This window comes from Apteryx mantelli, chromosome 1 (genome assembly GCF_036417845.1).
Source record: "Apteryx mantelli isolate bAptMan1 chromosome 1, bAptMan1.hap1, whole genome shotgun sequence".
Lineage (NCBI taxonomy): Eukaryota > Metazoa > Chordata > Aves > Apterygiformes > Apterygidae > Apteryx > Apteryx mantelli.
The window spans coordinates 60,559,399-60,575,636 of NC_089978.1; the positions used below are offsets into that span (position 1 = coordinate 60,559,399).

At 39.0% G+C, this 16,238-nt stretch overlaps 1 protein-coding gene across 1 annotated transcript in view; it reads left to right on the forward strand.

Annotated features, from left to right (window-relative positions):
• The first annotated feature begins 668 nt into the window (after positions 1-668).
• TM9SF2 (transmembrane 9 superfamily member 2) overlaps positions 669-16,238 on the forward strand; it is a 28,002-nt gene continuing 12,432 nt past the window's right edge. Inside the window, exons 1-7 of the mRNA XM_067293615.1 lie at positions 669-817; positions 4,284-4,351; positions 5,214-5,307; positions 6,465-6,592; positions 10,965-11,094; positions 12,680-12,804; positions 13,684-13,795. Of these exons, the coding sequence (XP_067149716.1) occupies positions 689-817; positions 4,284-4,351; positions 5,214-5,307; positions 6,465-6,592; positions 10,965-11,094; positions 12,680-12,804; positions 13,684-13,795 (786 nt within the window). The 5' untranslated portion in view covers positions 669-688. The remainder of the gene's footprint in view (positions 818-4,283; positions 4,352-5,213; positions 5,308-6,464; positions 6,593-10,964; positions 11,095-12,679; positions 12,805-13,683; positions 13,796-16,238) is intronic.

A 16,238-nucleotide genomic window follows, 5' to 3' on the forward strand; every position in this document is an offset into this window, starting at 1 on the left:
TAACCGGGGTGCGGGGCCTCACAGCCCCGCGTCCCTCCGAAACGCGGCACCCCGCGGCTGAGGGCGCTGGGGGAAGCTGAGGGGGGACCCCCCGGGCGCCCGGCCGGCAAACCGCCGCCGCACACCGCCTGCATCTTCTCGCTCCTCGCTGAGCTTCTCTCCCATCGGTCCTTGACGGACGACAGTCATCCCCACGTCCCCCCGCTCGGCTTGTTTTCCGCCCACCCCTCCCGTGGGAAAGCGGCGCTAACCGACCCGGGCCCCCGGGGACACCCGCCGGCCAGCGAGGCCTCCAGAGTCGGCCGCGACCGTTGGGCCGGCCGCAACCGTTGGGCCGTTGAGGACGATCCCGCCGCGGGGGGAGAGGTTCCCCGCTGCCATGGCAACCGCGGGGGAGGGAGGGGAGATAACGACGAGCTACCCCGGAAGCGAACGCGCAGGGCGGGGTTCTCTGCGCGTGGCCCTTCCCCCTTTGCCCTCGTCAGGAGCCCCGCGCTGGGTGACGTGTCGCCAGCGCGAGAAGCCGGAAGTAGCCGCCGTCAAGGGGGGGGAAAGACCAAGCAGCGACCGTCGCGGGCGCGCGCGTGTCTGTGTGCGCGAGACGCCCCCTCCCCCCGGAGGCCGCCGCGCGCCGCCCTCCTTCCCCCACCCCCGCCCCCCCCGGCTCGCGCCCCCAACCGCCGCCGCCATGGCCCTGCGGCGGCTCCTCATCGCCGCGGCGCTGGCGGCGGCCGCGCCCCCCGCCGCCGCCTTCTACCTGCCGGGCCTGGCGCCCGTCAACTTCTGCGAGCCGGGCAAGGAGAAGCCCGAGTGCCAGGTGAGCGGGGCAGGGCGCGGCGGGGCGGCCCGGCCAGCCGCGCCGAGGGGAGGCCTCGGCGCCGTCCGCGCTCCCGGGGGCCGAGGTTGCTGCGCGGCCCGAGATTTTATCCCGCCGCCGTGCTTTCCCGAGGGTTTGTAGCCGCTCCTTTGTAGAGTACCAAAGGTTGGCAGCGGCGTGGTGGCCCGGGGGCTGTTGCTCCGGGGACTTGGAGCTTGTTTCGGTTTCCGGTGTAATCATTTGTGGTAAAGTGTCTGCGGTCCCTTGCACGGAGGGAAGGAGCTCTCAGTTCATCTTATGGGTTATTGTACCATTACAGAAATGGTAAACCCCTTCAGTTTGTCTCTTGGGCCCTTTTAAAGGCTTGCTTGAAAGCTGCAGAAAGTAACAGGTCGTGCCAGATGTTTGTGACTTTTTGGCAGGAGCAAGTAGCTGATGGCTACAAGCAGGTATAAAATCAAGGCAAGTACACAGCGACACTTTGCTTGTTGTGTCTTTTTGGCTGTCAAGAATCTGAGATATAGGAGCTTCTTGACTCCAGATTCTCAAATGAAGTTGACATTTATTTTCATATGTATGTAAATGCTCAGCAGAGTTCATGTGACTAAATTACTTATCTGCATTGGCCACCAAGGAGTCAAAATAATCTCTGTTCCTTTGGGTGAGCTTTAGAAGTTGTTTGCTGCTGCTGTGATGGAAATTGTGCCAGACCATGCCTGCAACTTAAGTGAGAAAGTTCAAGAGCAACAGTTTTTACAATCCATTGTCTATGAGGTGCTATTGAAAATAGCTGTTTCATGCTTTCTGGGCTCTCAACTTCTGTTATGTGAAAAATGAGTCCACAATTCTGCAAAATAAAGATCTTAAGTTATATGCTTTTGACAAATAACTTGCATTTACTTTATCCATTTGCAGCTATGAATCAATAGAACAGGTAATATGCCAAATGTGTAATGAAGGCATAGTTGCTATATATGTCTTTTCCCTTCTTTCTTGAGTATATTGTTCAATTCAGACTAGCCAAATCCTGCACTAAACACAAAACCATGGATTTCTTCACTGTTGTTTCCATGCTGCTTCTATTGTTTTATTCTATAAATGCTCTTTTATAGGATCATAGAATCTTGTCTGGAAGTGGCCTCTGGAGGTCACCTAGTCCAGCCTCACTCTTGAAGCAAGACTGTTGCCAACGCTAGGTCAGATCAGCTATGCCTTTGTCTAGCCAAGTCTTAGCAGCCTCCAAGAATGGAGAATGCGCCACCTCTCTGGGTGACCTTTACAGTACTGCACTACTTTCTTAGGGAAATGTTTTCCTAATGCCCAGGCCAAGACTCTGAAGCTGCCATTTGTGGTTCTTCTCAACATCCCTGAAAAACATTGCTATGTTTGAGTTATTCCTGTTTCTAAGCTGGGGTCATGGAAGAAAAATTTTTAAGTCAAGTAAAGTCAAGTAAAACACGTTGCCTACTTTCTTTTGTATCCAACCTGAGACACTTATGCGATCATCTTTCTCAGATGTCTTTGCATTTTTTTGTCTCATACAATGTGTACAAAATATTTGACTCCTTATCCTGAGAATCCTCTCTTTGTGCGAAGGGATGCGACATTGTCAGTGAGGCAAATAGCTAGCAGCACGAGAATGGTGAGACTCATGACTTTTCCCCCCGCCTCCAAACTGTTTCCTAATCTGCTTGGCTGTGCTCAGTTTGGCTACTTTCTCCTCTTTCTGATTGGAATATCATCAGAAATAGAATATGATCAATGCAGACCTAAAGAGTAACTCTTCCCTGAATATTAAGAATCTTCACTGTGTTTAAAAAAATTCTGATAACTAAAATGTGAACTAGTCATTGTATCAGGAATTGTTACTGAAGATGCTGATCTGCAGTTACACTTCACACATGCACTTCTTGTGGAAAATTCAGGATCATTCAAGTGAATTTCTTCCTCCCATGAAAAATAGCTAAGCTAAGGCCTTAGAGCAGCTGAGTCAGTCCAATTCCTTGCTGCTGCTGAGAGGGAGAGATTTCATTCCTGTCTTCCAGGCAGTGTGTTCCTGTCTTCTGCATTGCCCCAGCTGTATTACATGTTAAATTCTTATGTGAGGTTATTAACATGGCAAGAAACTGTCCAGCTTTTTGCCAGACTTTCTGCTGTGTTAGTGAGTTGAAGTATGACAAGAGTGTGCTAGCCAGAGGGGTAAGCAGCAGGTCTGCATGGCTAGGGGCAGAGAAAAGAGGAGCAGTGACATGTCTTCACTTAGTGAGTCAATTTAACGGCTCACAGCTGTTCATGGAGCTGCATCCTGACTTGCATGTGGACAATTACAGTAGATCAGGAGCACAGTACCTGACTGAAGTATCTGAACTACAGATAAGCGTGAACAATTCCTTTTTTTTTTTTTTTTTAAACTCCTCCAGAATTTCTTGACTTGGCTAAGCTTGGGTGAATTTTCACAGGGAGGAAAAGGCTCTTCTACTGATGGTGCACTTTTCATGCTGTAACAGAAAATAGATAAGTTGCTGGAAGAGGGAGGTCTTGCTCCTTTATGCACTCCCCTTGTGCTGTCTCCAGCTCTTGTCTGATTGCGCAGTAAGAAAGTTCAACTTGCTATGTTGCTAAAAACTCCTCTTTTTTTAATTTATCTGGGTAAGTCTTCTGCTGTTTTTGCCAATTGAATTGGTTTACTGTGCAAGCAGATAACTGCCAAAAACAGTGTGCGGTAAGCAGTTGAAATATGTAGGGATTGTGGGACTAGAATAAGGGAAGAGGGGTGAGACTAAGAGGGAGGAGTAAAAGACCTCTCCCTTTCAGTAGCAGCAGGCAGCCCCAACAGTAGTTAACGTAAATGGACCAAACTGTAGTCTGAAGCCACAGCAGCTTGAATTTCAGATTCTTGCTCCAAAGTTGCTGGAATCTGCTTTTGTTTGTAACTTGCCTTACATTCGCTTTGGAAATAGTTTGTTTAAAGTTAAAACACTGTCTCACTCTGAATATTGTTTACATCCTCATAGTCCAGTTTTCAGTTGCTATATAATGAAAATTGTGGACCAGCTTATGCATGCCCTTTTAAGACTTTTATTACACAAAAGTTATTGTGATGGATTTAAGATTTGCTTCTTAGTAATGTGGCTCTAGCTTGCTACACTAAACTAAAACACTGGCATCTAGCATACTTTTATTATTCTTGTGTATTATTTCTTGCTATCTCTTAATTTGAATGGTTATGTTAGCCTAAATTGGTTTTGTGATGTGGTTACTGTTTTTCTGACTGGTAGTGTTTTGCTCACACTCTCAACAGATATAATTCATTACACAGGATTTTATGTTTCAAGATGTACAGTTACACAAGATTTTACATTTTGAGTTTGAGACTTTTGTTTACCTTATTGATGTAAATCTATACATCAGTCAAAATTGATGATATGTTTTGATGTAACAATACTGCTTATCTTAACTCTTTCAGTCTGGAATCGAGCTGTTTGTGAATAGGCTTGACTCAGTAGAATCTGTCCTTCCCTACGAATATACTGCGTAAGTATTTTAAACTCATGTAGGTTGAAAACCACTGTTTTAGAGTAACTTTAATTTATTTTTAAAAAGTATGTATTCTTAACTTTTCTGCATTAGTTGTCATTTTATAGATCAAAGTATTACTGCTGTCTTTAGTAGCCTGCAGCCAAATGAGTTAAAGTAGTGATAAGATGTGAACTTCCCATCAATTATCTTAATGAGGTGTTAAATGCTTTCTTGCTACACTTCATAGGAGTGCACAAAATATATCAGTGCCTGGTACAACAATGTAAAGTTGGTGCTTCAAAGAATACTTTCATTATTAGTATTGAAGAGCTTAAGCACTAGTTATAGCTACATTTTAATGGACGCAAATGTGATATATTTGAATATAGGTTGGAAAAACTTGGAGGATGTGCTGTTAAATCTGTTGGTGAATAAAAGTGTAATAATCTGTTTATTTAGTGGCATTTGTTGTAAAGAAGCTGTCTGTACTTTTTCAAGACTCTGGCCTACATGATTACTTTCAGGGCTGTTGTAAAACTGTATGTGAAGATTTAATCCCTGGTTAAATTTACTGTGCAAATAGGAAACTTCTCATTACTTAAGGAAATTTATATGACTATATTAAGTAATATAAACTGAGTTTTGAAATGTCTGATGAAGAGTTTTGGGGGTTTTGTTGTGTGTGTGTTTGTTTGTTTGTTTTTTATGGGACTGATTTTCACACTTAGCTTTGTAGATTCTAGGAAGAAACCGTTTGTCTAGAAGGAAAACTGTATAGTTCCTTTACTTGTGATGAAGGTATTGACTGGGGGGCACTGTGTATAATATTTGCAGCTGACTATTTTATTAAATTCTGTATGTTTTTTTTCTAATTCAGGTTTGATTTTTGTCAAGCAGAAGGAAAGAAGCGTCCATCTGAAAACCTTGGTCAAGTCTTGTTTGGAGAGAGGATAGAACCATCTCCTTATAGGGTTCGTTCTCTGCCAAAGGCTTTTCAGTAACACGTAAATTCAAATTTAACAACGGGAGATTAGAATCTTGAACAACTTCTTCATAACAGCTTTATCTCTGAGAATTTGAAAACCTGAAACATAATAGAAATTTGTCAGTTTAACCTAGAATGAAATATATGCCTGCCTTTTGGTTTTTGAAGGTTTTTTTCTTTAGCCCCCTTTTGCATAAAACACATGGAATAATAAAGTGTCTCGTATTCAATGTTAAAAGTGAAATGATATCTTCAGGAACCTGCATGTTGCGTATTTTTTTTTAGTAGTGGTAGTAGTCAATCCTGAAAGCTGTCAAAACTAGGACATTTTTGGCAGTAAACTGAGGCAATGTGTCTGAAGGATACAAGTGGTATTGATGTATCTCTCTCTAGTCTTTATATTTTCAAAGTTGTGATTACATGATAAAAATTGTTTGTTAACTGTACTGGTTATAGTTATTCATGTCTTGCAAGGACTGGGTTTGATCCACCATTTTTTGGCTGGATCACTTCTTGTACTGGGTTTGTAATGCGGCCTGCATTAGTGCTGACAGCACAAGTGAGGAGGCAGACTACTGTAGTTCCAAGGTCGGGGGGTGATATAAGCTAGTATTGTAAGTGTGCACTTGTGTCTTGAAGCTGTGGCCTGCAATGCTGTGGAGTTTGTTTTTTCTCTTTGGAACCTGCCAAAACCCGGTTCTTGCTTCTCAGCTGTCCTTGTTACAGGGAATTGGAACCAGATCTGAAATCCTTCTTGCAGCTGTAGAGTGGAAGAATCAGCATGGTAGTTGGCCGGCTTGTCTTTTATGATGACTGAAGCTCTCACTGATTCATGTTGTAGGAGAGAACGTTCTCAACTGAATCTGTCTGGATAGCGTTGTTGCTCTGAGGTCAAATGACCTGTAATAAATCACTGAAAAAAAAAACAGATTTTGATTGATAGCAAGGAGCCCTTTGTGTAGGGATAATACAATGTACTCCATGATCACAGGAGGGTTCTAGAGTACAAACCAATATAAAAAAACTCCTCTGGAGGGTTAACAGCTTAGTAATTTGTTAGTTTTCCATTATGTTAGTATACATAAGTTATAATTACACAGGCTGTCACAGCATTTTTGCTGATACGTATTTCATTTTTCTTAGTTCACATTTAACAAGGAGGAAACATGTAAACCTGTTTGTACAAAAACATATGATACCAAGAAGCCAGAAGATAAGCAGAAATTAGACTTTTTGAAAAAAAGTATGCTACTGAATTATCAACATCATTGGTAAGTTGATGCCAAAATTCTTGATCAGTTAAGTCTTGTATGTTGGTGATAAGTAATTCAGTATATCATTTTGTATTTGCATGTTAATACAGATTCAAGGCTAGGTATTTCAGCTAAATCCGTTGTCATTCTGTTCTTGCAAAAGATGTTATTTTATTTGTCTTTTCCATATATATATTTTTTTTTCTCAAAGAATAAGCACCAGGAAATGAGTTTGTTTCAAAGCTTACAGCTTTGTGCGTTCTTTGTGCTGCCTTTGCACTTACTGTAAAATACTGTCATTTCTTTGCACCTGTAAATGTGAAAGTTAATCATGCCCCGGCTTGAGAAAAGTCTTAAGGATCAACAGTTCTGAGAAAGCTTTATGCAGAGTGGTGGCCAGTCAAAATTAACTAATCAAATAGTTTTGAGGAATGCGTAACTACTTGCTCCTCTCCTGTTCCTTCCTTCAGTCCCTATGTAACAGGTATATTTGTGTTCGGGTTGTCCAGGAGTGTGCTAGGACTCCTTCTCTGCTTGGATGCCGAGGTTCTGTTCTTGTGGGCACTAACGGTGGGCAGGGCTGAATATGTACGCTGAATCTCATGCTGGTGGTTCAGTTAGGAATTAGCCATGCTAGGCACCCAGATGCAGGAGCTGGGAAACGCTCACCTGCAGGTTCCATCTTGCCATTGGAAATATCTGGCCACACTATCTGGATTTGTATAGTACATTGTATGGTGGTATGCCATGCTAACAGCAGCTGTTGGGTACAACTGTAGAAGCAACAATTTGTTCATGGTGGTGTCAGAGTTGTTGCCTGGGGGCATGTCTTTGCAAGTAGTACCTGAGTTTAATTAATTGATGTTACCCATATGATTCCAAATACATACATGCTGCTTCACAAAATCATATTTCTGTTTTCTCTAATTACATGATAATTTTCTGGATATGTTAGTAAAAACACGGGTGAAACATTGAATGTTGCCTCTGTCGTAAAATGTGATACTCTAATGTCGTATTCTGTTTCTTCAGTCTTGAAACAGCCACTCATGCTTGTAAAGGCAGTAAGTGCTTTTTCTGCCATTCTTGGGAATGGATATTGGACCTATTTAGGGATAGAGTATGGCTCACAGATGTAAATCTTTCTGGGAACCTCTTGAAAATTACCGAAGTTGGAAGCTGATAGATTATGCCAGAAGGGTTCACAAGCAGAGGCCTATGCATGTTTATGTAAATGAACAAGGGAGTAATAAAAAACCTGTGAAAGGTGCAGCTACTTTTGCAGAGATTTTAAGTGTATAAGCCTAATCCAGAAATAAGCAGAGACACTGGATTTGGTTATGTTCCTTTTAAATAAATACTATATGTATTTATAATACTTGAACCACTGAATTTCACTGGTATATGTTGTTGTGGCATAAAACTTCAGCTTTAAAAATTTGTGTATATATGTATATGTAAATTAAAAATATAGTATCCAAGACTATCACCCTGTCACTTTTTGAAACAAATCACTATTTTTTTAACAAAACCCAAAACTTTAAGCTGATTGTTAATAGAGAAACTGTAACAGAACTGTGTAAAACTAATCACATGTAAAAGTACTTTAGACTGTTTTTTTTTCCCTTCAGAATAAATTTTTACAAATATATTTAGGTAACGTGTTTAAGTATATTTTTTTAGCCTATACAGCTAACTTGATAGAATTCTATTTTAGTTCTGGTAAGATGCAGCTCCACTTTTCAATATGAATATCTCCCTTTAAAAATAGGATGTTCCATATATAGTCTTATATTAGGGGGGTTTTAATAGCACTTCCACCATTGTGGGGTTTTGTTTAGTTGTGGGTTTTTTTGCTAGGTCCAGTGCCCTAGAACTTTAGATCACTTGAGATGAAAAATCCACCTTTATAGCTGTTGTTATAATGCAGGTCCCCGTCAACGATAGCTCCACAAAGTGAAGGTGGCTGACTTTTGTAACGAATGATGCATGGTCCAGGCGTGTGGTATAGGGACATATTGTGCAGGGGTCAGCAAGGTAGTATAAGTGAGGATTTAATAGAGGTTTATTATGCAGCTTCAATTTATCATAAAATTCCTGGGGAACACAGATGGTGCAAAGTACTTTTAAGGTTTTAAAAGCCACTTAATAAGCTTAGGAGTTGACATACTGAATTGGACTCAGCAGCTAAACTGATCTCTTGTCTGGCAGTGTTCATCACCAGACGTTCTAGAGAGGCGTATAGGAACATTTGTATAGCATATTTACCCCTCACATATAATCTTTTCAAGTCATTTTAAATTTGAAGATTAACTGTGAAAAATGATTTGCTTCTTAAATTATCAATTTGTTCCAGCATTGCTGCTTGAAGGCAGCTCAGTATGTCTTTGCTGCAGAAGATGTGAAGGAAAACCTTTATCACAACCAAACTCTTTTGCAGTAGGCTGATGGTTTACTTGTTTTAGCTCTTGCTTTTGTTAGTATTTTCATTTCACAGAGCAATCTCCAGCATATATTATGGAGGTAAAATTCCAAATATGATCCAGATGTAATGAATCTGCTGCTGGAATAGCTCCTAATCAGCAGCTTAATTATGCCTAATAGTGTGTGGTGAAGTGAGTAGGATTTGGTTGGTGTTGCTGCTGTTCAGAGCTCTGTGGGAGTCTTTGGAAACTGAGCACCTGGAAATTGTGTTTTTGGAAGGGCTTTTCTTTGCCTTCTTCCCCTGTGTCAGTATGAGCTAGGAGCATTGCCACTTCTTTCTGTCTGGTAGCTAGTGGTGGGGATGATACAGGCCTCCTTATGTTTACCTGAACAAAGGCACCATGTATCACTCTTTTTACCTCTTATCTGTTGATGCATTTAAAAAAAAAAATACTACTGTAGAAATAGTGTTCAAATATGCAACATACTAAAAGATGAAATTTTTTGTGGTTGGTTTCTGAAGTCAGAATTTCTTGTTTTTAAAAAAAAAAACAAAACTAATGAGGTATTATCAAGTATTTGTTGACAGTAATAACCTACTGGTTATGATGATGACACATTTAATTGTAAAGGTTATTCAGTAGCTTGATAAGTTTTACAAAAACATGTATCATTAGGCTTCAATGGGATGTCTTTTTTGGTCCAGTGATGCACGAAAAGTGACTGCTGCCCCACGATTTCATCTTTGAAACTTACTAATGGACCTGTAAAAACATACCTTTGAGCAATTAATATTGCCCTAAGGGCAGCTGCTGAATTTTAATCCTTGTTTAAATGATTTTATTTTGGCATTTATCTTTCAGCTGTTAAGAAAAACTTCACAATGTAAAGAAACAGGCCTTTTCCCTCCCTTTTACAAAGGGAGATGTGACCATGTTGTATATCTTTTCATATGGTTAAAAAGTATAATTTTGTTTCTGACAGTCTCACTGTTTGTAGCATGACTGGTGTATCTTACTGTATCATAATTTCCTGGAATTCCTCATGGGGGTTTGGGGTTCCTTTGCAAACTTTCCATTAAAACTGAATTGTAAACTTGCTGGGCTCAGGACTTTTAGAAGATATGAATATAAATTTTGTGAGGAGGTCATATAGAGGAAGCAGGTTAAAAAAAAAAAAAAAAAAAAGGAGGGCGGTTTGAAAGCAGCTACCTTCCCATAAGTGTAGTGATTCAAAGGCTTTTCTTTATGTAAACTGTTTATTAAAAGATTCCATCCTTTCATGGAACTGCAACTGGTTAGGAATTCACTTCAATAACAAAAAATGGAAGTCTCACTTCAGCTTTAATGAAAAATAAAAACTTACATTGTGCCATGAAAAATCTATTGCAATCGAGGAGCAACAAGAAAACCTGCTGGATGATTGATTGTCTTTAGGAGTATGTATGTGTGCTTGTGTGTGTGTATATATGTGTGTGTGTACATAGGCAATATTTAGGAAGGTTTTTTTTGTTTTATCATAAAGCAACTTGAAATAATAAAACTCATTTTAGCTGTTTTAGTGGATGGTTCAGGCCATTTGAAAAGACAAAATAGTGAAAGTTAATCTGTGGAATGAAAAACTTCATGTTTTGGCCTTTATTCATGAGGGAACTTTGGAAATCAGTCCAGTGAGTAGAATGTATTGGTGGTCACAGAGTAAGTCTCCCATTTCCAAGCCACTTTCTAAAGAAATATTTTTTTAAAAGGATGACGTTTCAGTCAGAGCTACATACTGCAAATCCAGTTTTCAAATGGGATGCAAATAAGTGGTGCAGTCTCAAGACATGAGATCTGAAAGAAGTTTTATTCTTGTATTTTGTCTTCTAATATCTAACGTAGCATAATTAGATCAATATTAATCTATTTTAATTTACATTACACTCTGTATTTTGAAAGACTGTGAAATAACAATATATCATCTACAGGATTGTGGACAACATGCCTGTGACATGGTGCTATGATGTTGAAGATGGCCAGAGGTTCTGCAATCCTGGTTTTCCTATTGGCTGTTACATTACGGAAGATGGTCGTCCAAAAGATGCCTGTGTTATTAATGTATGTTTACAAAACTCTTCTATTCTTTTAAGGAATGTCCATTTTTTTCTAACTTAGTTTGGCCTTTCTCCTGTGTCCTGTTTCTGTGGTGAGTCCTCACAATCTTAAGAACACTTATTCCCTAAAACTGGGCAAGTATTTTGATATCTCTGTAAGTACCACAACTTCTAAACCTCTTCTGTTTAGAAGAAACTAAGAACTTTGACTCCTCTTTGTGTAATAGAGAAAAGCTGAAAAAGATAGAGGGGGGAGATAGGAACACACATAGCCTTTAGCACCTGTACGGTGTGCAGGAGAAGAAAAACATGTTATCCTTCATTGCCTGAAGAAGTCTAAACATTCTAAGGCTTCAGCTTTACATTTTTGTGGGATAGAAGTTTTTTGTTGGAAGCAGGTTTGCATAGACATGTTTGTGTTCCTTTATATGAAAATTAATACTTCCTGAAGGATTGCTTTCCCTAAAACTGTGTGGGCTAATGCAGAAGGCCGAATACAAGAATCCTGAGTGAACTGTACTTCTCTTGTGAGGAAGAAAGATCTGTTGGATAATGGAGGGAGTCCCAGATAAATGCACTGCAAGATTTGTGGAGATAACACATTCCAGTCCTGTCTTCAGATTACCCCAGACTACTTCTCCAGAAGGCTGACAGAGAACCTGAAATAGGTTTTAGCTTTTCCCATTTCATAAACCTTCCCAAAGAAAACAGTTCCTGCAGTTCCTGGCCTTGTTTCCTTTCCTTTCATAGTTAATCAGTTTCAGAGACTCCAACATGAATTGATGTTGGAAATACATTCATGATCAAATACGCAATCTGACAATATTCTTTTAACCTCATTTAAATATTTTTGGTGTTGATAAAAGGAAGATAACCTAAAAGACAAGTAATTGAAGAGCTGTAGAAGAATACTTTGTTTATATAATCACCCTTATAGCTAGGGCCCTTTGAAGAAAGGGGTGTGGGGGGATAGAACCCTGAAGAAGTGAAGTACTAACTGAACTTCAGTAGACATAATTTTTGTGATTTTTAACTTCTTGTTTAACTGACTAAATTCCAAGCTGATGTATCCCTTCACCTGAGATTTGTATTCAGTGTTCTTTGCTGCTGCTTGCAGTTCTTCTGTGTGCATCTTTGGTTTGAAGTATCAAGGTGATTCTGTCACAGTGGACAGTTACTTGCATTCTTTATTCTGGAAGGTTCCATTTAATCTATGAGAAAAATACACAATTTCTTAAGATAGTTAATTATTTATGAAACACTTGTATGAAAGTTGTCGCATGACTTGTCCTATTCAGCTTCTACTTCCATTAGGTAAAATGGAACACCTTCAGTTATTGAAACATATCAGGTAAAGTTTGTCTACTTTTCAACTATAGTAAACAGTTCTTACTATTAACTTTCTGGTTTGCCTTTGAAATGCAAGGAGGCATTTCACTGTCTTCCCAGAATCCCATATCCATCTTGTAGAGGACCTTCCTGACAAGAAAACTGTATGCAGTCTAAAAATCCATTTTATAAGCTTCTGCCCAAGGCTTTAGATATCTTTGACTTCCTGATTAACTTTTTTTTTTTTTAAATCATTACAGTCAGAATTTCATGAAAAGGATACATTTTATATCTTCAACCATGTTGACATAAAAATATATTACCATGTTGTGGAAAATGAAGCCCTGGGAGCAAGACTAGTTGCTGCTAAACTTGAACCAAAAAGGTTAGTGTTCAGGAATAACTTGTCATCAAACAGTGGTGCATTCCAAGATACTTGCTTTGGTTCTGGGACCTGTTGCTAGTCAGAAATGCTTTTAGATATATGACTGGTAGGTTAGCTTTCCTGTTGATTATGTAATCAGATGTAGGACAGTCTAACATAATTTTGTTCTGAGTTCCATAGATCCTTCTGCACTATTTCCTATTCTGGCCAAAAAAGATAAAACCTGGAGGCCCTATGCATGAACCCTAATTTCTCAATTGGGGAGCACTTTACCTTGCGACTGCATTCAGTGGCTGAGGCAGGAGTTACCAGAGTGCAACATTTGATGTCTTCAGCAATGAAGATTTGAATAGAAAGATTTCACAACTATGTTAGTTCATTGTTCTGGTGTCTATATGGCTTTTCCACAACTGATGTCTGTTTTATCACTTCTTGGCATCTTATCTTTCTTTTCTCTTGTATTCTTAGTATAACTGAGCTTGTTGCTTTGTTGCTCCAGTATCATGATCAGTTAGGTGGCAGAAAAAATATATTTTGTTTTGACAGAAGTTAACAATTCCATTGTATCATGACTTTTTGTTTGTTTGGGGGTTCTTAAGAATACTCACACTTCTTTAATTTTGGTGCTCTGTTTTTGAGACTGTTCTACAGGGGTTTTTTTAGAAGAGACAGCTTGTGTTTAGAAAGTTCTGATGGCAAAAATTTCTGCACTTGTGATACGTTCCTTGCGAGTTCTGAAAATCAATAACTGTTAGGAACAATTTTTATATTTAAGGAAAGAGACCTGAATGAGACTGATACTTGTGTGGACTTGTATAAATGCTTTCTTAATAGTGTTATCAGTCAAAGAGCTTTCATCTTGTGTTTTTCTTCCCACAGTTACAAGCATACTCATCCAGAGAACCCTGACTGCTCAGGTGTACCTATGGATATAAGTAATAAGGCTAATGGAGAAGTCAAAATTGCTTACACATACTCAGTTACTTTTCATGTGAGTGTTAAGCTTTTTTTGTGTTACTATCCCTTAATAGCAAATCACCTACATTATTAATCTTAAGAGATGGATAACTAAAATTATGTCAGAATAGCAAGTTTGTCTTTCAAAAACTCTTTTTTTCATTTGAACTAGAATGTCAAATATGACTTGGGGTTTAACTGCATGACTTAAATTTTACATAAAACCCCCCACTAAACTTAAAAATCCTGTATGGTTTTTAAAAGAATTATACTTTCCATGTCTGCCTAGGTTGTCTGGTAGATTAGTTCCCAGTCCAAGCTCTAAGCCTGAGAAATTACAGGTTTCAGCAAATTAGTGTGGTGGGCAGGTGGAAGCTGGTCATTTTCTGCTCTCCTGCTACAAAAGCTTTTTTTCTCCAAGGTCTTCCTCCCCTGGAAATCTGCCAGAGAGTAGGAAGCTGGTATTCTTTGTTCCTTTGCTCTCTATTTAAAAGCAGAAGAGCACTATATTAGGCAACTGCAGGGAGCAATATTTGAATGTGTCTCATTCTGGTGACAGACTAGACAGATGTATTTTTTTTATGGAATTTGCTGAAAAACTGTTCTTCAGAGTATTAGTTTAAGACCTCAAAAATGCAAATGGAGAGCTAACACGAGTGAATGCTGTAACTAACTGGACTTGTTGATTTCCTGTATATGTGTTGAAGGGATAGTTTACACACAGCTATTACAGCTGTTCTTACTTCCGACCTCAATGATTCTGTGATCCTTTTGAGGATGGAGTCTACTACTTACCTTTTTTGTCTTGTTACGGATTTTCATCAGAATTTTGGCAATTAACAGATGAGAAATATCAATAGGGCACCTATTAATTTTGTTTAGCTATTTCAACAATATTCTTGTGGTTATTGCAAGGTCAATGGTGTCTTTCTAAATGGTAGGCCATTGTCAGATAAAGACTGTTCATATATCTTCCCTATTTCTAGACTTCAAGCTTGCTATAGGATTCAGTTCAACTATGGTGAAATGGAGACAAAATGTTTGATCTTTAAAATTAGTTGGAAGGTAATGCTGATTTTGTGTGGAAACTACTGCCACCATCATAAGTGTGCAGTAAAGCAATGCTCTTGTAATGTCAGTCCATCTCCACACTTTCTCAGTCATGAACCATTTTTTTTCTTTTATAAGCTGTTGCAGTGTTTTAAAGTTTACCATGGTAGTTCTTGACTCTAGTAATGTACTGGATTACATGGCAAAGTACACAATACAATAAATACTTTAAGAAAAATATTTAAAAGAGGTTATGTTACGTATGACAATTGTGATATTTAGAGAGGTTGCATCCGATCAGGATGCTGAAACTGATTTGTATACTAAAAAGTGAGTATGTCTTGGAAACCTGTGAGAAGTTAATAATTAAGGAGCGAACTTAGCTTTGCACTGTTATATTGTTTTTCTTATAAAAATGACACATCCAGCTGTGTGCGTTTTACTGTCTTGTGCATAATATCATGTCACTTGGAGGTCTTCCTCTGACATTTCATCAAGTTGGCAGATAAGGTTGCCTCAGGAAGAGGGAAAAGAGCCAGTATAGGTATGGGGGAAAATGTGGTTCTATCCTAAAGTCATTGATGTAGTTTAGAAACTTGTTACTTGCATTGAGACATAGTTTTTGCAATGACCTGGATATATGATCTTGCTAAATTTTCCAACCCACTGGCTTTTATGTTTTTACAAACTAGAGTTACTGGGAAGCAAGCTCTTGTGTATTACAAGTTATTGAAATAACACCTTGTCAGCAAAACACCTAGCTATTTTTATTAATTGATTTTAGTATTTATGGTTTGTTTAATAGCAATCTTCATGCTGATCAGCACTATTTATTCCATTTTTCACATCTACTCTGAAAAGTGAAACACAAAAAAAAAGCTCTTTCTGAAGCATTTCTGATCAATGAATATTCAGTCTGTATAATGAGTTGAAATACATAAAATTTCTTTTCCTTTACTGACAACATAGACATTTTACTATTGTCTCCCCACCTGTCTTGCCGTATAAGCTGACTGTAACTGGAGTGGTAGTTAGTAAATAAAATTTGATGCTGAAACAAGGTTGTACTAAAGGAAAGAATAATTTGGAGAGGGCAGCACTAGAAAAGTGGAAAGCTCTGCTTGGTACTCTTTCTGTAGCAGCACTTGGTTTCTCAATGTCTGCGGTACTGACTTAGGTTTGCTAAAAAACTAATATTCTTTAATATTAGAGCTGATGATCATTTGAATTCCAGATGAACTGATGCAATTCTTGAAGGGAGGAAGCACGGTTAAATTAATTTGATATGGCTTTATATCCTAAAAAATACAGGTGCTAAATACTATTTAGAAAATATTTTTTTCTAGATTCTGTGGTCAAATCTTAGGTTTGTTTTAGGCAGTTACTATTAAACTATCCACTTTAAGCCTTGTAAAATGGAAGTTTTA